The following is a 21,340-nucleotide window of genomic DNA, read 5'->3' on the forward strand; positions in this document are numbered from 1 at the left end:
GCGCACCGATACTCCTTATGTCTTTAGCGAGAGCAGACGCTGCAAGAAAGCTTCGCAGTCTTGCTCGTACCATCACGTTAAGTTACTGGCATACACCACAGAACTCTAAGTGTCATTTATACAGCCTCGAACCATCACTTAAACTTAAATTACCAGCGAACCTTTCACGACGTGACGCAACACTGCTGTGTCGGCTGTGGGTAGGAGTAGCATTCACCAACTCCTACAGCTATCGTATTGGAATGGCGGACTCACCAATGTGCGCTAAGTGCAAGTGTGAAGAGACCATCAGTCATCTTCTGTGCCACTGTTCTCGCTTCGATAATCAACGTCAGACTCTTCAGTGTGCCTTGAATGAACTGGATGACAGGCCATTTACGGAAGCGAAGATCTTGGGAGCCTGGCCTCACAGTTTATTAGCCCAGAAAGCAGTTCGAGCGCTTTTTCACTACATGGAGGCAACAGACTTCAGTGTCCGACTATAGACATCCTACACCTAACTTTTTTCTCTCTCTCTCTCTTTCACTCCCCATTCCCCTCCCCACGTGTAGGGTAGCAAACTGGACTCAGTCTGGTTAACCTCCCTGCCTTTCCTTCTTCCTTTCTCTCTCTCTCTCTCTCTCTCTCCCTTACTACGAAGGAAATGTTCCAATGCGTATCAATAGAGAAATTTGACACGCTCTACGAAATCCCGCTGAGGTGCGGAAAGCTTCTTTTTCGACTGCCGCAGAGAGAATGTTACTCGCCACCGTGCTGTTCGACTCCGGACCAGAGAGTTGTGAAAAGCGAGCCTCTTCGTCTCGTCTCTCCAAGACTTCTGAAATCAAAGGGCAGCGGTGTCTTTATCCTCCCTGGCGCGAGGGGCTTTAGGATTCCTGAAATGGTGGCACATCCGGTCGGAGACCTCACCACCCCACCCCAGACTGAGGTTCACCGTTTTCTTGCAGGAGCAGCCACGTGCCGCTTTCAATTTCTTCGTGCAGCCACGAAGGTGCCCCGTGCTGGGCGCAGAGTGAGACGCTATCAACCCAAGCGACGGTGCAGGGCCGGTGTCCCATTACGCCGCTGCGGCCGTTTTTGCGCCCGCGGTCAGCAGCTCCTTGGCGCCTCTAAAAGCGACAGCGACGCGTCCGTTGCTCACAGCAGCGGCAAACATGCGTTCACCTACGGCCATCCTCGGGTTCTTCCTGCTGCCGGCGCTGCTGGCCGGAATCGGCGTGGGAGCCGCCGATCTGTGAGTACGCGGTCGCGCGGTGAGGCTCAGCGCCCATAGCTCGGTGGTTGTTGGGCACGCTCACCTTAGCTGTGCCGTTGCGCGGGTAGCGCAACTACCCGTGCAACGGGTACCTAGCCCTAACTCTTTGGTCACAAAACGACAATCCCATACTGAGCGGTCTGGCTACGACGAAGTTAGCATTCACTTTATATGAGCAGGCTCCCAGATTTATACCTGAAGCACGCAAAATGAAACGGTTGATCCTTCAACGACTGTTGTACGACACTTGCTTAGCACTCAGGCTGCAAAAAAGAGCTCTCGCTTGATGTCGTTACGGTCTTAGCGCCTGAAGACGCTCGCGACTTGGAAAACACGAGCGAAGGGTTGGCTGCCCGGTGAGCTTTATGCACTACTTGACAGTCACCTTAGCAACTGTCTACTTGCTGCTTGAAGTCGTCGCGTTATTGTCGCTTCCCTACATTTTTCTCGCAGAATACTATTTTCAATTCGTTTCTTTTTCTGTTTTCTTTTCGTTCTCCTTTTTTCCTCTGTGCCACTGAACGTCAACATCGGCCGCAAGAAATCCAGAGTCACGCGGAGGCCAGGAAACTTAAGTTAGATTGCGAATTCCTCTTTGTCCTGCCGTACATATGAAATAGAATCACGATGATGACGCTGAAATTTTAGCAGCAGAGCTTGAAATTTTCTTAACTTCACAGGGGTCTCAAAGCATTTGTATCGAGGAAAAGAATCGGCTTGCGTTAAACTGGCGACAGAAATTGTAGGAATTAACCCCAGGCCAAATCTCCTATCCGGACCGAAAGTTACACAAAAGCTCTTTACAGTTCTGACACGTTTGGCAAGAGTGCCGCCTCGTTAGCATGGCATTACTTTATTTTTTGCCATGTGGTTAGTTATTTGTAACTGCTCAGTGATTGTCACATTATTCAAATTGCCCTGAACAAGCCACCGAACGTAGCAGGGATCAGATCTCACTTTTTGCGTGTTGCTTGACTGGGAGATATCTATAACTTTGGTCGGCCTAGAGGGAGCGAGGGAGCAGTGAAGGACAAAACAGATTAAATAAGGGTAAGGGAGTAGAAGCCACTATTGTAGATATTACAAAGCCAGGCTAATTCGTGGAGGGATCAGGATAAAAGAGCTTCGCTGCATTTCAGATGACAAGTTGTCCTGGTTACTTAAAAATTGTCCTAACACATTGGCATCTTATGTCATGCAAGTTATGCCGACTACTTAACTGTGCCTCTAACTGTTTCTAGCAAACTTGAATGTGTTAGCGCAGCGCCTGCACAGTAGTGTGAGAAATCGCACTGGTTTTATCCTTTATGAAACAATCTATCAGCCACCTTACGCCGTCAAGCTATCTTCTCTGCATTACACTAAAGGTTTCCATGTAGCCCGCATACGAGTGGAGACCGGAATAAAGAAGGCCAAAAGGAAAAAAAAAATCAGAAGAAACTCGGATATTTCGCGTCGGTCCGAAGCAAAACGCACAGAAAAGACGTTTCGAACACTATATCAGGTGCTCCCTCTGTGGTGCAAAGCCAGGCATCGAACTATTAAATTTGGCTTGAAGTCGTGCTAACCAGAGCGTTCACGGATAAATAATAGAGTGAAGTGCAGGCAAGCAAATTCATGCTCGCCTTGGGCATTACAAGACCACCATGCACGTGTTTCAGATAGACTTAGCATCGCACCGAGGCCGCGTGGCACAAGATATTTTGAAACGAGCGAGTTGTAGCGCGGTCAGGGAACAAGGACACGAGATGGCTCAAAAGAATACACACACGTAGCGCTGTACGTGTGCGCATTTTGTGCCTTCTCGTGTCTTTGTTCCCTGTCCGCGCTACAACTCGCTCATCTCAAGATGAGCAGCCAAGAAGCCCGCATCGCTACTCTCATTGGCTAGATATTTACTTCAGCGAGCAACGTCTACATCGTAGTGGGAAATCATATTCCGTCATCCTTCTGGCAATTCGTGACGTTCTTTATGACGCATTGCATGTGGGAGAAAGCGTTTTGTAGGTCTTAAAAGTCACTCGGAAAACTGGTCTGAAAGGAAGCTGAAGCATCAGGCACGAGCACGGGCCGAAAAGGTACCAATCTTTTGAGTGTATTGCAGTGCTGGTCCTTGTGCAGGTTGTCACGAGTTTTATGGTGTTCGTATTAAATTGTCAATGGTCTAGTTATGCTGACAGAACGACTGCAATACAGCGGAGGACAAGACAGAAGAAAACCTAGCTGATCAGCAAGTATCCTTTACTGGCTAGCACGACACTCTAATTTCGGTAACAGAGTTATTACTAAGGTAGGCCGGGGGCAATTGAGGGCGCGATAAAATCAGAGGGAGTGATAAGATTAAGGCAGTCATTTCTTCAGCGTGTTTTCGCTAGACGTTGAAGTGAGACATTATTAATGGGGATATCTGGAGAAAACCTTTGTCCTACAGCTGACTTAATTACGCCATTGATGAATGTAACGAAGATTTCGGCCACTTCTAACTAAAGCGGCGCTATGTCGCGTACTTGTTCTGTTTCTCGTAGTTTACTTTCGTGGCTTGCTTTGGGTTTGTGCGGACGAGCAGCGAGCGCTACACACATCTCTCGTAGCACTGAAACAACATGTCACTCACACTTCACTACTATAGTTAACTAAGACACCATTAACAAGTTAACTACAATAATAATAGATTACACTACTGGAATTTCAACTAGGCAAGTGTCGCTGTGAGCATATATTTGGAATGCCATAAAAAAAAATAACACGCAAAAACGAAATGTATATGGCGACACTACCTTCAAATTCGCCCACGCAGCTTCATATTGTCACGTTCAAGTGACGGTGTCAACACAGTAGCAAAAACTGTGAATCGCGAAAGTAACTCTTTATTGGGCGAGCCTGGTCCCAGAAAAAAAAGACAAGTAACAGTCAAGCGCAACGATAGCGGCGAGCGCAGTAGACGATCGGCGAAGATCAGTGGGTCAAGCGCATCAGCTTTTGTACACGACTCGTCGAAGACTCCAGCGTAATCGCTAGTGCTGCGTGTCTTCCAGAAAATATTACACAATTCACGTCGCGCATAAAGTTAGCTTAGACAAGGTTCGGTGACAAAATACCATCGACCAATCAACGGTATGATCGACCGAACGACCAATGGACCCATCAATAGCATTCGTGAAACTTCCGATACATGCGGCGGCGTCCTGCACCGAGTGATAGCGTTTAACATTTGTTAGTCGGTGAAAAGCGGACACCGAAAAAGATAAATAAGTACACGTGTCGATATTTCGGTAGCTTCTGCTCAGGGATTCTTTATGGTTTACGAGTAAAAAAAAGATGGGTCGCGTTACAATCTTGAAGGGGTGTCAACCATGCAGCTATTGTGGACGTTTCTAAAACCACGCCAAAGAGAACGCCGATAGGCAACAATGTTCCGAAATCGGCGACGTGGCAACGGCGCGTTCACTTGCACGGTTCGGATGTAAAATTTAAAAGTGGTATTTTGCCTTCTAGGTTACCCACCGATAATCGATATTCTTTCATGGGAGAGATTGAGATAAATAAACGAAATGGTAACCTAACATTTTAGAAGCCTGCAAAGGTCATGCATTCTTCGCAATACTTCAAGGGCGTAATCCACAGCACGTGGCTTCCGTGAGCGTTCATACTCGTCGCATAATCTGCCGAGAACATCGAAAAGGAATTGTAAGCTGTGTCACGGTCCTTATCACAGAGCAATAAAATAATTATTTTCCCGCAGACGCAGGTTTACGGTTCCTGGACTGAAATGCACCACATCGCCGACGTCATGTCCCGTCTGCCCGGAGCCCGCGGTGCCGGCCGACCTTTGCGAGTACCGCTTCGGTAAGCGTGCCGTTGGCTAGAATTTGTCTCGAAGTCCTCGAGGGTGTTGTTCGACGCCCTTAAGCATCAACACTATATAGACAGAATACTCGGTCTCATAATCTACTGGGCTGCTGGCCTCCGAGCCCATGTTCTAGACCCATAGACCTTCGGGGATGCTTTTCGGGTCTTTCCATTTGTCATGGTGGTATCTGGCGCTTGAGTGACGTCAGTTTGGAGTGAAAAAACGTGCAGCACTGGATACATGAGAAGGCTCATGATGCACTCGACAACTATGCGGCGTGATCACAACGCTGGTTGGAGCTCTGCGCAATTCATTACGTCACATCCACTTCCGCTGGCTCAGCCTGAAAAAGGCGCACCGGAAATCCACGGGAGCGATTGATCCGGAATGTGGTACATTTTAAGGCTAGCCAAGGCACCTTGTGGGAGTTCTGTTCCCTTATACATGAACTGCCGTGAACAGATCTTTCATTATGGAATCGTAGAGAGAGAGAAAGTGGACGAGCCCAGTCATGACGATATGTGTAGTTGAAGTTCAAGATAGTGATGCATGGTACTCGCAATGGTTAAAGACAATCATATTCAAATTGAACATAATGAGAGTCAAATTCAACCCCAGCGATATGTTGAAGTATTTTTTCGCTGGAGATAAGACGGGTCACGACGCCATGAAAGTTGAAACCAGGGACGACCCATTGCTGCTCAATCTATCCTTATTTCATGATTTGTCACGCCACTATTGTTTTAGTCGAGGAGTATTTATATTTAGTTGTTATGTTTAGATTACATGTGTGCAAGGAGATGTTGACGCCTGCCAGAAGCGCTAGCTAATCCACTAATGAATTTCGGTTAAAAGCAGAATGGCATGCAAAATACAGCGAAAGAAGAGCTCACGGCGAGAAGAAAGGAAGCTCCACAAAATGCACTAAGATGAGTTTTCGCATGTTTGCCGCATTGGAAAACGATGGCTGTGACCAGTGAAAAAAGAAAGCGACAGATTAATTAACGAGTCATATCCCGAGAATGTATTTTACAGAGGTTTGGATACGCCAGCAGAACTGCTAAAAACGCGATGTATTGCAGTTATCACTAAAATCGCGGCTTACTATCTATGGTGCGGATATTAATTATTTTTCTCATTCTTCACTAGAAGCAATTCATTTGGAGCTTTATAATCGCCATTCCGAAAGCAGTCTGTACTGTTTAAGTTTTCTGCATCTTATTGCTCGTGATAAAAGAGTTGGGGGAACTAGAACCTTTTTTTCGTCCTTGTCTTGGAGTTTGCGACACACCCTCCCTTTATTGAAAGGTGGGGAGGATGAGAGCAGAGTACTCTTGATAAAGATACTATTTCTTCTTTATAAAACCTCAGCGGTACCAAATGAAGTGAAAATTTATGCAATATCTATAATAATTTAAACTATACTCCGACGGGCTAACCGCAGACAATTATTCCCGATCATGAAAGCGGAGAAGCACAATTATTGGTTGTTTTAAAAGACAAATTGATGCGCATCCTTCCCGAGGGCATATTTTATCAAATAATTGCCACGTCATTGCTTATATGTCATGTACCAAATGCGACAGTTTCTCAAAAAAAAAAAATACCTATAAAGTGTGCGGTTACTTGATCTAAGACACAGCTTTCGTTGGAAAGCTGACAAAGAACGTTGAAATTTCCGGGTGTATGTATCAGAAATTACTTGTCTTTTAGATCAGCTAACCATGTGAGCTCGTAGCTATGTTGATGAATGGCTTCGCTTGTTCTTTATTTCCCCTTTGAATGGGTGTACCATGTGCCTTTTGTTTCAACGAACACAACCAATTATTTGTTCGTTTTCTTTTCATTCTAGTCGCTCGTGTCAGCACGTTGACTCCATTCCAAAAATGTAAGTAAATATCAACACACGCCATTGATTGTTCTCCAGTATATGCAAGAACGTAAGCGAATAGGGAGTTAGTATAACTTCGATTGCCGAAAATTGCATGCTCATTACGCACATAAAATCATTCTTATACAACTTAAACTCTGCATAGTAAACTTAACAAGAGAAAACTGCACAGGTGAGGATCGATGCAAGCAATGAAACCAAAACAAGGAAGCGGACCGAGTCGGTTCTGTGCAGACTTTGGTGGGCACTTCGCTTGGCTTTGAGCCCTTCTTGTACAAGCCTCCATTACCCAAACACCATTTCGTCGAACAAAATTGACAGAGGGAAAGAAATGAATACCAGTGTTCAGAAAGTGGTTGTGCAAATTAATTTGCTAGGACCAAAGCACTTAAGCGATGCGAACACGGCTATAGACAAGAACGGTGCACTAATTCTATTGGAATTTAGTACACTGTCCTTCTCCACCTATTTGTGTCCGCGTCAGTTATGCGCTCTGCTCCTAATATCAGAATCAGAGGAATTAGCTCAAAGGTCTCTACTCATGAACTTCAATTACTTTCACACAAGGTCTTACAAATCACTTGGTGAATCGATCATAAGGTACGGAATAACAACAAATGCCTATAGCCTCTCTTATGGCACACTTGTCATGGGGACGATGTTTTGTTGAGCAGGTACTGGTCGAACATTTTGTTCGTCGCCACGTTTGACGCCATGTGTAAGAATTATTTTTCTACTAATTTCAAAAACTTGAACGTGAAATATCGCTGCTTACGTCAGATGGAAAAATATGCTGTGCCTCGTGTGTACGCATACTATGGCAAGAAGACTCGTTCTTCCTAAGTGCCAGCTAAATTTATTGACTTCAAGGATAAGGAGATCACAGGATCGCTTAAACAAATAAAATTATTCTTAAAGCCATGGGTGATATGTAAGGCCCAGAATTGTTATACTTTTCCCTAAGGATTTTGTAAGCATATGTACAATGATGGAGCAGTTTCAGAACACAGCTATATAATATGCGCCTTTTTCGCATTTTATTATTTATCGGAACCTGTTTGTGTGGCAACCTGATTGCGAGATTACCCATGCTGCTAATGCCTTTCTTTTTAATATACTTTATAGACATAGTGTGTGCATGCCTATTAAACATCACAGTAACCAATCTTTATTTATGTTGCAATATTATTTTCTTTTACTTAAATTCTCTTAGTGTTTTATTAGTTCGTTGTTTACACGTATTAGTACCACCTGACGACAGTCCAGCCTCGCACAGGAGCAATGTTGCTTATGCGCGCTGTACATGTAAATGTCGCGTCAATAGATGTCTAGTTGTGCACACCTGCACTAGGAAGACCGGACTATTTGAGAGAAAGCGTGAGCTCGCCTCTGTCGGCATGTTTTGAAATAAACTAATCAACAGTAGGCAATAGTTGAGCTCAGTTCGCTTGATACGAACTAACTCTTGGCTTGGATGAGTTTGTTTCCTTTCTTTTTCCTGGCACACAGTCGGTGAGCGGTCTCTGTGCGGACGTCTGAGGGTGAACTCCGTCCTGGTTGGACCTGAGGATGTGGTCTCTAAGGCGCCCGTGGTGTCCCTCAAGGAAGGATGCGAATGTGCAGCAGCCTTCCGTGGTACGACTGCCATCCTATTTGTCTGGCGATTCCTTCACTGATTCTGAATAAGGCATTTTTGAAGGAGGCGGCGGCGCCCTGCAACAATACGGAATCTGTGATGAGAGTGACTTTATTTATTTATTTATTTATTTATTTATTTATTTATTTATTTATTTATTTATTTATTTATTTATTTCGATATTGGAAATATCTGCAACAATTCTGTCACTGCCTCCTCCACAACGTTGCATTATTGTATTAAAGAAAAGCATAGCGTGATGTGAAGTGAATGCTTCCAGCTATTAGGCAGTTCACTGCGACACGCAAAGCCAATCGTTTTCGTAATATAAGCGGCATAAATAATGAGAAATATGTGACACTTTCCGCATAGTTCGCGCCTGTTGTGACCCCGTTATTTAGAAGTTCGTCCAGCTGGTACGTATGCATGACTGGAAGTAAATGTAAAAAAAAGAAGAAAGAAAGAAAGAAAGAAAGAAAGAAAGAAAGAAAGAAAGAAAGAAAGAGCGGGATAAGAGAAAACAGACACGGGTGCAGAGAAAACGACAGCACAAGCGCTGCACGAAATGAAGCTTATTTAATCGACACGGGATAACTACAGGAAAATGCAGTGTAATATCGGTGGGCGCACTGCGCGGAGACCGCGAAGTGTTGAAAAATGATGCCTGCATAGAAACAGACAGCGCAATGCACAACAACCGGCATAATATCACTCCGACTTCGCGATAAAATGTGCTTCTTCATGTGCGAGTGCAAAATACGTCTGGCTGATGCAAAACGCCATCATGAGTAGCAGTGCGTGGCAATACCATGCTGTCATGTCATAAGGACGTTAAGGCTGGTGGACACCACCGCCAAATTTTGTGTTGCCACCTCTATGCCGACAAGCCGAGCATCGTTAGCAAGATGACGCTGACACCTTGCGCAAGGTTTGCGAAAAAGCTTGATGGTGTCAGGTGTGCGGCGGCAAAGTGTCGTGCACTGTGAATCGCAAGAGACCAACTAACTGGGCCATGAACGCTTTTGCCGTGAGCGCGGGAACGCTGTGGCAATGAATACGCGCCGGTGTTGGTAGGTGGCGATAACGTTTTGTAAACGGTTATAGTCCCGAGTCGCTGTTCAGTAACCGTCATGTGAAAAAAACTTTCGTTTGTGCTACCGGAGAGAAAACGGTGAAACAAGGATTATCTGCGCGTGCTAAGAGATTCGCGCAAGCCTTCACTACTAGTAGAAAACAGGCTTGTGGGGCCAGATTTTTCAAGTATTTTTAGGTAAATTTATGCTCTCATATTCCATCTATAATCAAACCCATAAATTTTTTATGCACTATTTTTTCTGCTACAATTTTTTTTTTATTTGAATTTTGTCCCCGATCGTCTCGGGAGGTGAACCGGAAATGCTGCGCAAGAAACAAGAGTGTCACTCGAAGCTAGCGCAACTAAAAAGAAGTTCCCAATCAAGTTGCAGTTAATTTGACTTTGCACGCTACTGTTTATGCGTAGCCACGAGACACGATTGTTTCCCGACTGTAATTACAGGAGCATTCCCGGAAAGGCAGAAAAAAGGAATACGTTGCTGTTTGCACAGGCAACTAATCTTTGTGGAGCCTGTATTGACAATCGCATTTTGGTCAAACAAAACGAGGGCGGAGGATGACTTCAATCTCTCTTCTGCTTGAACGGTACTTCATCTGAAAGCAGTCATTTGTCGTGCGCTCCTCTCCATCAAAGCATGAAAAAAAAAAGAAAATAATATATCGCACCGCCGCAGCGTTCATACGTGATGTTATTGAAAGGGAAAAAAAAGGGAAACGGGTCAGTGACTGTCAGTGAAGACAGTCATTGTGGTCTCTGTCGTGCTAGCCTTGCTAAGCGAGCACTCGTGTTCAATGTTACCAATCGAACTGCTTTCTTGAAATCAGAAAACCGTGGTCATCATACAGCGTGCTGCTAATGAAAGTGATGAAGTCAGCGCTCACAACGTTTGGTAGTACCCACAAGCACATCTTGGGCCATTATTTGCTGCTATTACATTAGCAGTTCTTCTTCGTGAAACACTTAACTCTGCTTGACGTATATAAAGGTTGCCGCAGAATATTTGGCTCATTCCAGAGGAACGTTCCTAGTGATTTTTAACAGTGCTTCGTAGACTTTGATAAATATCCACTGCTCCAAAGTCCTCGACGATGAGGCCAACTTTCATGCTCGATGAACCTCTGTTCTGACGCACGCACAGCGCCGCAGTGGCTTCATCCCACGGAATGTTGAGGCATGTTCCGTTTACTTTCGGATCCACCACGGCACCACTGCACGCAGAAGACCGTAATTATTTGGACTGTGTTCGCAGCGAACGATCCTAGCTCAGCGAGAAACAGTACAGAAAGATAGATGACGCTGCACAACGAGGTGGTTGCTTTAGACGCACCGTACAACAGGCGTTTCTGTCTTTCGTTCTGCATACCCGTCTTCCGCGCTGCGCTCGCATTACCGTGAACGGCCAACACGTCCGAGCTTGTGCCCCTGAACATGGCTCGTTAAGTTTTCTGCTTTCCAAGATGAGGGTTACCAATATGATTCGGTTTGAATCATTTTTATATTGGATATGTTGGCAGCTCTCGTCGCTGATTTTTCCACATTTGATTCTCTAAGGAAAAAGCAGAAATGACGGGAAGGAATGAGCCAATAAGGATACACGTATTACGGTGCACAGTGACTAGCACTTAGCGTCAACGCGTCTGAGCGCGCTTGAGCTGCATAATGGGCTTGACTAGACATATCGTATAATGCACACGTAGGCGTTCAGACAAAGAAACGAAGCAGTCGAATAAAGCACTGGAATATGCAAAGTGAGAACCAATCGCAAATTTAGGGGCACTTGCACAATAAATGCAGGAATGGTATGCAAATACAAGCTGTACGTACTAAAATATACCTACAGCAAGAACCCGTTAGAACGAAGTCATCGGGAGCAAAAACTAAATTCGTTACAAGCGGTATTTCATTAAAGCAGATAGGCTATACAAAAGCCACAGTAGTGAAAGGATTGAACCCCAACAGTCGGTATGCGCGTAACGCATAGTACGCTGAAACGAAACTGTGTTCGACAGGTTTGACCTAACAGCGAGGTTCTGATGAAGCCCATCCGCAGTTTTCACACCTGTCGGTTATGATCGCAAAATGCAGCCACAGCCTCGAGTATCTGCAGCCACGTGGTAGGAGTTGAAGGAAGCAGGGATAGACAGAAAGACAGGGAGGTTAGCCAGTTCTTAGACCGGCTGGCTGCGCTGCAGGGAGGAGCGGCCTTCGCGTAGCTCTTTCTGCTTCATTTGGGTGAATCTGAACAAGCAAAGTGTCACGGTGTATATTTGATCGAGCTGTGTCGTGCGGATTCCTCGCTTCGCACTTCGTACTACGGGGAGTTCTATCAGCGTGCCCCTTCGGATATTCCGCTGTATTGACTGCAGTAGGAACGTCGTAGAAGTTTGAATAAAGCGACATTTCGAATAAACTATTTTGTGAAAGCGAGGCCATGATTACTGTATAAATAAATAAAAGAACAAGTAGAACGGATAAATAACTGAAAATGCATATAGAAAATGAACAAAAAAATGAAACGGGCATCAATAATCAGAAACAATGACACTGTACACGTCCTTCAAGCGCCCGTCACGCTTCGCTCGCAGGGGAGGACCAGTTCTACGTGCTGGTCAAGGAGGTCCCGGGCTTCGTTGCAACCAAGCTGACGCAAGTGGTCCTGGACGCCAACGTGACCGTGGTGCCGTACACGTTCCAGGAGTCGAGAGCGCTCCACCACCAGCTGAGCCAGTGCAGCACGACGCCGCAAAAGCGAAGCGACTACGGCTACGGCGGAGGTAGTGCCTACACCTCCTCCTCGTATATGGTCAAGACGATCAAGTACTACTACCCCGCACCCTCGTACGGTAAGCCTGCCCGCTCAGGTCAGGCCTCTCCCAGGGTAGACCGAGGGTCGTTGCTAGGCGAGGCGGAGCGGAGGCTTTCCCTTGAGAAAACAAATTGGCGCCGTCTGCAAATTGCCGCCACACTGCTTCCGGGGGCTATGCCTTCGTCCCCATAGACATTTTATTCCTTATGGCTACAGAAGCTGTATGAATCTCACGGACAACAATATGACGAAGTGCGGGGTTTATTAGTCCACGGACCTTATCTAGGCAGTATGAGTGAACGTAGATATATGCAGACAGCTTAGAGATCTGTAGATGGTTTAGGAAAAAAAAAAAAGAATTTTCGTAAATGTTCCTGCTCCCTTGTTTTCGAAATACCGCGTGTTACGCGTACTTTTAGACCAGTATAACTTTTTAAGTATGAGTGTATTGTAAAGATGACTGGCTCTTTGAAGTGTTTCAATCAAGCAAGAGGAGATCACGCGAGGAAACAGCGCGGATATAACGGCCACTTTTTCAACTTTCATTAGCGCGCGGTCCCAACGATCCAGGTCTAGTTCCGATATGGCGACGCCCAATGAGAAATTATAGTGCCCTCAGGCGTCACCCATTATACCGATACCCAATGCTTCGCCATATGGGGCGACGTCAAATGCCACTGTAACGTCGCGTACACTGATGCTTCCTATATGGGGATAACTCTCACAGATTCAACTATGGTGGAACTGAATCGCAAGCACCAATGCTATGCGTACCTGCTCTTTCTTTCAGGTTGAGACAAAAGTCGGATATTGGGCTGCTTCCCATTGGTCCAAGGAGTGCTTATGCAAAAAATCAAGGCTGTTGCTGACCTGGGCGCGTACTGAGACTCTGCGCGTAGCATTGCGATGCCACATAATGGTATAGAGTTCAAAATGGATCACTCTTTAATTATATGAACCTAAATTAGTTGGCAGCTTTCGTTTGCACTGGCGTCTCTCGCCGCAAAATAAACATAAAACGAACACATGAGAAAAACTAAAAACTAAAATCCTGAAACCCTTGCACGCACGCATGTACAGCGTACAGGGTGCGGTGGACGCACGTCTTCTCCTCGCGCTACGCAGTACGATGAGAAACGCCCAGCAGATTTCGCCTACGAACGCGTCCCGTGACTTCTATCGTAAGCTAGAAGGTCTTATTCCGCCTTTTTTAGGCATGCGTGCATGATCTAATAATTAAAGCATCGGGGTTCTGTTCTGCGGCATGGCCGCGCTTGAATGCAGTGGCTAAGGAAAACGAGCTCGAAACCAACCGTCGGACATGTTTTTAAAGTGAAGCTTTCGTAACCTCTTCTTGCGGTTTGGAGCCACGTATGATCAATCTAAGCTCTATCAACCGCGAAAGTGCACACTGACACCAACCATCGGATATATATGCCCGATGGTGGGTACATTAGCACTGTGCTAATGCGTGTACTGCTCTGTGGTGCAATTTTGGATGGTCCTGCACTCATTTACGTAGGAGGAGTAATCCAACAAACCTTGTGGCATCATGCCGTAACAAAGCTTCCAGTCACTAACAGTTCCATTCGAGGAGTTTGCGGTGCACCAGCGCTCTTTGTTATAGCTGAAAAAAAAAAAAAAAACAAGACTTTTTGGTCCCAGTGAAACTTACTCGCAGCAATCGTGCATCTTCATCAGCCCCTCCGCGTGCTGCACTAATTCACAGGGGCAGTGCCGGCGCCAGCAGCGTTGACCACACGACCGCTCATGATTAACTAACATTCTATTCCTATCGATCTTCATATCGATTAGCTGAGTGGCAAGCAGACTTCAAGCTCTTCTGTGGCGCCCGGCAATAATCTAGAACTTTGAAAAATTCTTCAGCACGTTTACTCTAAAGTACATTTCATTCGCATCGCGTTTTATCTGGATGCTCTCGATAGTTCGCTGAACCTATGTATTGCTGAATATATAATTTGACTACAAAGAAAATTATCGAAATCTGATCATACCTTATACGCCCAATTACCCCTCATGCTTGTAAGTTTTTCGAAACACTGTTTTGGCATTCCAAACATCACAGCTTCTTTCCTTCCTCTCTCTTTCTCTCTCTCTCTCATCTTTCTATTTCCCTTTCCCTTCTCACAGCGTAGAGAAGCCAACCAGACGTATTCCTCCTTTTTCCCAGTATCTAACTAACTTTAATAGCTTTATTAATCAATTTTCGTCGACATTTAGAACGGACGTTTTTGGAGCGGAATTTTGCTCTGCATCTAATTGCAGTAATGACTTTGTTATAAAACAGAAACTGGGTAAGCCCATGACGGTCGCATACTTCTGCTTCGGCACCCAACTCGACGGGTAACACGCCTTTTCTTTTTTCACCGGCAAATTGTAAGCAGTTCTATCCTTCACGCGAAGTGCGGAGTGTCACCTTGGTATTGCGCAGTGCCTTTCTTTTATTGCTTCAGTGGTTGTCCACTGACAAGCAACACCCGAAATGCAAGCTCATGACGTAGACCAACCTATATAATGGCCGTCACATAAACACAAAAGCAGAGTTATTGCTTTGCCTGCATTTTGTTTGTTTCAGACTACGCCATGGCAAGTTACGCAGCACCAAGCTACGCTGCTCCAAGTTACGCCGCCCCGAGCTACGCGGCACCAAGTTACTCAGCCCCAGCATACGCTGCTCCCGCATACGCTGCTCCCGCATATAGTGCGCCCGCCCCCAGCTACAGTGCGCCTGCCTACTCGGCTCCCGTGTACAGCGCACCAGCGCCGAGCTACAGTGCACCTGCATATGCTGCCCCCAGTTACAGTGCCGCAGCCTATGCCGCTCCTGTGTATAGCGCACCAGCACCGAGCTACAGTGCACCTGCATATGCTGCCCCCAGTTACAGTGCCGCAGCCTATGCCGCTCCTATGTATAGCGCACCAGCTTATAGCTACAGCGCTCCCTCGTATTCAGCGCCAAGCTACAGCGCCCCTGCGTACGCGGTTGCCAGTTACAGCGCACCGGCTCCTAGCTACAGTGCTCCATCCTACTCTGCCCCCAGCTACAGTGCCCCTGCCTATGCCGCTCCCACGTACAGTGCACCAGCACCGAGCTACAGTGCTGCCGCTTACTCTGCACCTAGTTACAGTGCCCCTGCATACTCCGCTCCCAGCTACAGTGCACCAGCGCCTAGCTACAGTGCTCCCGCTTACTCTGCACCTAGTTACAGTGCCCCTGCATATTCCGCTCCCAGTTACAGCGCCCCAGCCCCTAGCTACAGCGCACCTGCGTACTCTGCCTCCAGTTACAGTGCACCGGCACCTAGCTACAGTGCTCCTTCTTACTCCGCCCCTAGCTACAGTGCTCCCGCATACTCCGCTCCAGCTTACAGTGCTCCAGCTTACAGTGCTCCAGCACCTAGCTACAGTGCCCCCGCTTACTCTGCACCTAGTTACAGCGCCCCTGCTTACTCCGCCCCTAGTTATAGCGCACCAGCCCCTAGCTACAGCGCACCTGCATACTCTGCTCTCAGTTACAGTGCACCGGCGCCTAGCTACAGCGCTCCTTCTTACTCTGCCCCTAGCTACAGCGCTCCCGCATACTCCGCTCCAGCTTACAGTGCCCCCGCTTACTCTGCATCTAGTTACAGCGCCCCTGCATACTCCGCCGCTAGTTACAGCGCACCAGCCCCTAGCTACAGCGCACCTGCATACTCTGCTCCCAGTTACAGTGCACCGGCACCTAGCTACAGTGCTCTTGCTTACTCTGTCCCTAGCTACAGCGCTCCCGCATACTCGGCTCCAGCTTACAGTGCTCCAGCACCCAGCTACAGTGCCCCCGCTTACTCTGCAGCTAGTTACAGTGCACCTGCATACTCCGCCCCTAGTTACAGCGCACCTGCATACTCTGCTGTCAGTTATAGTGCACCGGCACCTAGCTACAGTGCTCCTTCTTACTCTGCCCCTAGCTACAGCGCTCCCGCATACTCGGCTCCAGCTTACAGTGCTCCAGCACCCAGCTACAGTGCCCCCGCTTACTCTGCAGCTAGTTACAGTGCACCTGTATACTCCGCCCCTAGTTACAGCGCACCTGCATACTCTGCTGTCAGTTATAGTGCACCGGCACCTAGCTACAGCGCTCCCGCATACTCCGCTCCAGCTTACAGCGCCCCTGCATACTCCGCCCCTAGTTACAGCGCACCAGCACCTAGCTACAGTGCTCCCGCATACTCGGCTCCAGCTTACAGTGCTCCAGCGCCCAGCTACAGTGCACCCGCTTACTCTGCACCTAGCTACAGTGCCCCCGCATACTCGGCTCCAACTTACAGTGCTCCAGCGCCTAGCTACACTGCCCCCGCTTACTCTGCACCTAGCTACAGTGCCCCTGCGTACTCCGCTCCTAGTTACAGCGCCCCTGCCCCTAGCTACAGCGCACCTGCATACTCTGCTCCCAGTTACAGTGCGCCGGCGCCTAGCTACAGTGCCCCATCTTACTCTGCCCCTAGCTATAGCGCAGCCACTTATGCCCCTGCTAGCTACAGCGCTGCCTCTTACGCTCCCGCCGCATACAGCGCGCCTTCGTACGCCGCTCCCAGCTATAGTGCCCCGACTTATGCCCCAGCCAGCTACAGCGCCCCGTCCTACGCTCCCCCCGCCTACAGTGCTGCCTCGTATGCCCCGGCAAGTTACAGTGCTCCGGCCCACAGCGCACCAGCCTACAGTGCGCCGGCGAGCGCCGACAGCTACGGAGGTGCTGACGACAGCTACAGCGGGTACGGTCTCACTTATATTCCCGCTCACGGCTATGGCGGCTCTCGCTACCAGATTAAGCGTCAAGACCATTCTTCGTACATTTCCAGTGCCAGCAGCTACCCAGCGTCCTCGGTCAGCTACACGTACGTCACGTACATGCCTCCCATGTACTCCGGTGTCAAGGGCTACGAAGGTGAGGCACCCTCCTCGTACTGAGTCCGGCCCTGCAAGAGCCCAGCGATCCCAGCGCGCGCTGCTGTTCGCACGGACCAATGAACTAGTAAAAGAAACGAACTTTTTCAAGTGCAGTGCACCTCTGTTTACATGTCTTCCTACTGGTAACGCGGCCCTGAAGAATGTGCGGCATTGCGGTACCTCATTACGCAGACATGCATACAACAAAGCAATGGGAAGAATGCACGGACTTTGAGGTGAAACTGTCCGTGCCCCATGAAGCAAGCTTCTCGGCGTGATAGCAGCGAACAGCAGTAAGCTGAGGACAGGAATGCTGTGCCAAAAGAATTAAACAAATAATCGGTCTTTGCAAGACACAGAGGCTCGGAGATATACTGTTGTCGTTCTATTGTTTGGAATCGACAAAGAAAAAAGAAATTAAGCGCACTATTGTAGCTTATGTCACTTTGCTTAATGGGTGGACGTAAAAGAAAGCAACAGTTTCAAACAATGGCTCGGCCGTACCAGAACAACATGTTGAAGAGTCGCTTTCTTTTACTATATCTGCCCGCAACGCCGAGAAGATTGCTTCATGGGATTCTCACGCGCAAATCCGCATGCGCGACTTCACCTACCTTTACCTAAAGTAAGATGAACATATACGCTACCACAGTTGTTCCAAACATATACAAGGACAGCTCACACTTTACAAGAGATGATCTGCAATGAAGCAACTGTTGAAGACTAGGTGACAGGAACAAAAGGCAACGAGTTTCCATTTCAGTAGAACGTAAGTGAAATGGTGGGACTCAATATATACATTACTGTAATGGTAGCTGCTAAACAAAACAATGAACCTCCCCACTCGCGCAGAAAAATGTGGAAAGCAAACATAAATGCAATTTATTTGTAAAATTTGCAGGGAAGGTAGCTGTGTCAGCGGTAGTGGTTTCGTCGCATGCGTCTTCAATGGCGAAGCTGATGGAGAGAAATTCCACAAGCTGCTTGTTTATTTTGATAAGAAGATCTGTCTGTTTAGTTCTGTCTAGTTTATGTTGCTTTTCTTTAAAACGGGCGCAACCTGCTGAATTCGTTGGTTGCCTGTTAAAATTCACAAAATTCCAGGAAGGACATGGTTGCTTTACAATGTCTCGCAATCGGGCTTGAAACATGCCCCTCAAAGAAGTCTGAATCGAGGAAATATGGTCACTTTACGAGAAACGATCGCTGAAAAGTGACGTTCTCAAGCAGAATGTCTCATCATTCACAGCATGCATAGCAGAGAAGAACACGTAGCAATAGTGACTGTCCTATGCGAAAGCGAGCAACCGAGAAAACAAAATGTGGAATAACGAATTGTCTCACACTAAAAAAAGAAAAGAAAAGAAAAAGATTATACACAGTGCATGAGCGTTGTGCATGTGGCACAGAAAAGAAAGCCTTCAAGAAACGAGAAGGTTTGCGTTCTCATGTCCAGAAAGTTTTGATATTGACCCTTAGGCCATCTATCAAACTTCACCACAATGTACCGATGTAAGTAAATGGGCATCATTTAAAAAATAAATGACATTTCGAAATAAGGACCGAATTTTAACAACTTTCAGTTACCGCCGTTGATAGCGTACTCGCTTGTAATAGCATACGCACTTACGGAACTTAGTCGTAACTTCCATGTACCGTTACAGCAACGTATTGGTCAGCATTAAAACACTACTACATCGAAGCCAGGAAGTTGGGACGAAGTTCCGTAAGTGCATTTGTCATTAGAAGGGGCTACCTTCTCGACGTTGCTGAGAGTTGTTGAATATTGGCCAATCTTATGAATTATCCTTTTTCTCTCGAAATGCTGTCCATTGGGCTACGCTCGCGCATTGTGGTAAAGTTTAACAGATAACCGAAGGGGCAATCTATATAATGCCCGAGTATGCACGCATAGCAGCTTACGCATCGACATAATGTTGAAAAAGACATGAGTGCAGATCAATGGATCAAGAAACTTCTACCTTTTTTTGCCTCGTGTACTCTGCGGCCAAGCAGTCATGATAGTTGTGACGTGCCTTGGGTTATTAGATTTGTAAACCAACGAGAGATCATAAGAATCTGAAATTTTAAGCATTCATGCTCAGATTTTGCCAAAAACAGCGCCTTTGGAACAAGCTTAAACCTTTCTTTTGTCGAACACGCGACTGCTAACGAAAATAATAATCTTTGACGTCTGCCGCATTATTGCTGTGGCAGTCAGAGCCTCTCTTGGTCTAGTCTTTGGCACGCAAAAAAAAAAAGAAGTCTTGAGTACTGATTAGTGTTGACTGCAGAACCTATATGGTGAACCCAAGTAACGATTACACCACTTGAAATCTTTAGTTTACAACTTCCTTCCCTGGGCTCTTTGTCAAAAACATCACTCTTTTCATGACGTATGTCAGTTGGCTGGTCTCGCGCAGGTGACACCGTAAATACAGTGTTAAAATTTACCTGCCTCTCGTGAATCGAGTTGATCACCCAACCACTTGTCTCGCCACAGGCAAGCAAAAGAAGGGCTCCAGGTACGGTGGCTACGCGGCCGCTATCCGCTACGATCCCACGTACGAGCCAAACCCCGGCTACAAAGCCCCGGGCTGGTACGTGCCTCACGTCAAGCAGTACACGGCCCACATGCGTCGCGAGGACACGCAGCCCAGGTCTGTCGAGTACGAAGCCCCTACTGGCTACACTAGGAAGACGCCGTTTATTTTCGGCAGCCCTTACTCAGGAAACCCTTATAGGAACGAGCAAACGCTACGGTATAAACCTCGTGCCTCCTACAACGGATACAGAGCCCACGACAGCAACAAAAAGTTGAACTTCGGCCTGGCGGGACGTCCTTACTTCACAGGTGCCGATCGCGCGGTTTTCCGACGCTTCGGTGGATACGGAAGCTTGCCTCCCCCAGTAGAGGAATAACAAATACCCCTTTCATAAGGTGCACGGCGATGATGAATACTGAAGCTGCGAGTGAAGGTCGCATAATAAACCGCTGTCATCTCTCTTCTGGTGTGTTAAATGCCGCGTCCTTTTTTGTCCGTTTTATTCATCGTTCCCAAAACGCCGCTTCTCGGCTGGAGATTGTCCAGATGAAAGTATTGTGAACAGTGCGAAGCGTGCGTGCGAGTCCGTGAGTGAGTGAGTGAGTGAGTGAACGTGCCCACCTTAAAGCGACACTAAAGGCAAATATTCATTCAAGCTAAAGGGAGAGATTAGTGCTCGAGAACTTCTAAGGCGTCAATATTATCGTGAACAGAGCTTTAATAATCGAGAAATTGAGGTAAATGCAGGACATAATTGGAGACTCCCTAGGAAAATTCAAGTACTAGCCCGACGACGAAAGCACTCCTCAGTTGTGTCACTAGTACTCAACCACTCGCTGCAAAAGAAAAAAAAATAATTTTATTGTATTATAAGGCGAAATGAAATGCTACTTTTCCAGTTCTATTTCATCGTTAGAAAAAATAACTAATTGAAATTACTCTTGACAGCGACGCAAGTAATTGAAAGGTTTCGTCTTCGTTCAACTCCGCGCCGCCCACGCTTTCGCGTTTCAATTGTTTCATTATCCCCTAGTGATGCGCTGGTTTTGCTGGCTCTCGAAACTCGCACAAACTGCAAGTAGCAGAGAATTCAACTTCCATGGGATGTCGCGGGATGCCCGGACGGACTACGCCACTTGACCAAAAAGCAGCTGCCGCGGTGAATCCACCGGTCTTTTATTGGCTCGGTGCCGCCGTCTGTCGGGCGCCGTTTAACTCACCGACGGCAGCAAAGGGTTGTGATGGCGTATGCAACGTCACCACTCCCCTGGTTGGGTGGCGGGAGATTTGAATTACGAAAAAGGTATTCGGAC

The 21,340-nt window shown here is 47.1% G+C and overlaps 1 protein-coding gene across 1 annotated transcript; it reads left to right on the top strand.

Moving 5' to 3' along the window:
* The first annotated feature begins 1,154 nt into the window (after nucleotides 1-1,154).
* LOC140215833 (uncharacterized) lies at nucleotides 1,155-20,403 on the top strand. Its single transcript, XM_072286139.1, has 8 exons — nucleotides 1,155-1,234; nucleotides 4,998-5,101; nucleotides 8,506-8,631; nucleotides 12,314-12,589; nucleotides 15,131-16,258; nucleotides 16,340-16,477; nucleotides 16,532-17,479; nucleotides 19,985-20,403. Exons 1-8 carry the CDS (start codon nucleotides 1,155-1,157, stop codon nucleotides 20,401-20,403), a joined length of 3,219 nt encoding a protein of 1,072 aa, XP_072142240.1.
* Nucleotides 20,404-21,340: the final 937 nt, after the last annotated feature.

Source organism: Dermacentor andersoni, chromosome 2, assembly GCF_023375885.2.
Source record: "Dermacentor andersoni chromosome 2, qqDerAnde1_hic_scaffold, whole genome shotgun sequence".
NCBI lineage: Eukaryota > Metazoa > Arthropoda > Arachnida > Ixodida > Ixodidae > Dermacentor > Dermacentor andersoni.

Coding starts and splice junctions, on each gene's coding strand:
- LOC140215833 (XM_072286139.1), top strand. CDS start 1,155: ATGCGTTCACCTACGGCCATCCTCGGGTTCTTCCTGCTGCCGGCGCTG. Junction 1,235..4,997: donor GGCGTGGGAGCCGCCGATCT/GTGAGTACGCGG, acceptor ATTTTCCCGCAG/ACGCAGGTTTACGGTTCCTG. Junction 12,590..15,130: donor CGGTAAGCCTGCCCGCTCAG/GTCAGGCCTCTC, acceptor TGTTTGTTTCAG/ACTACGCCATGGCAAGTTAC.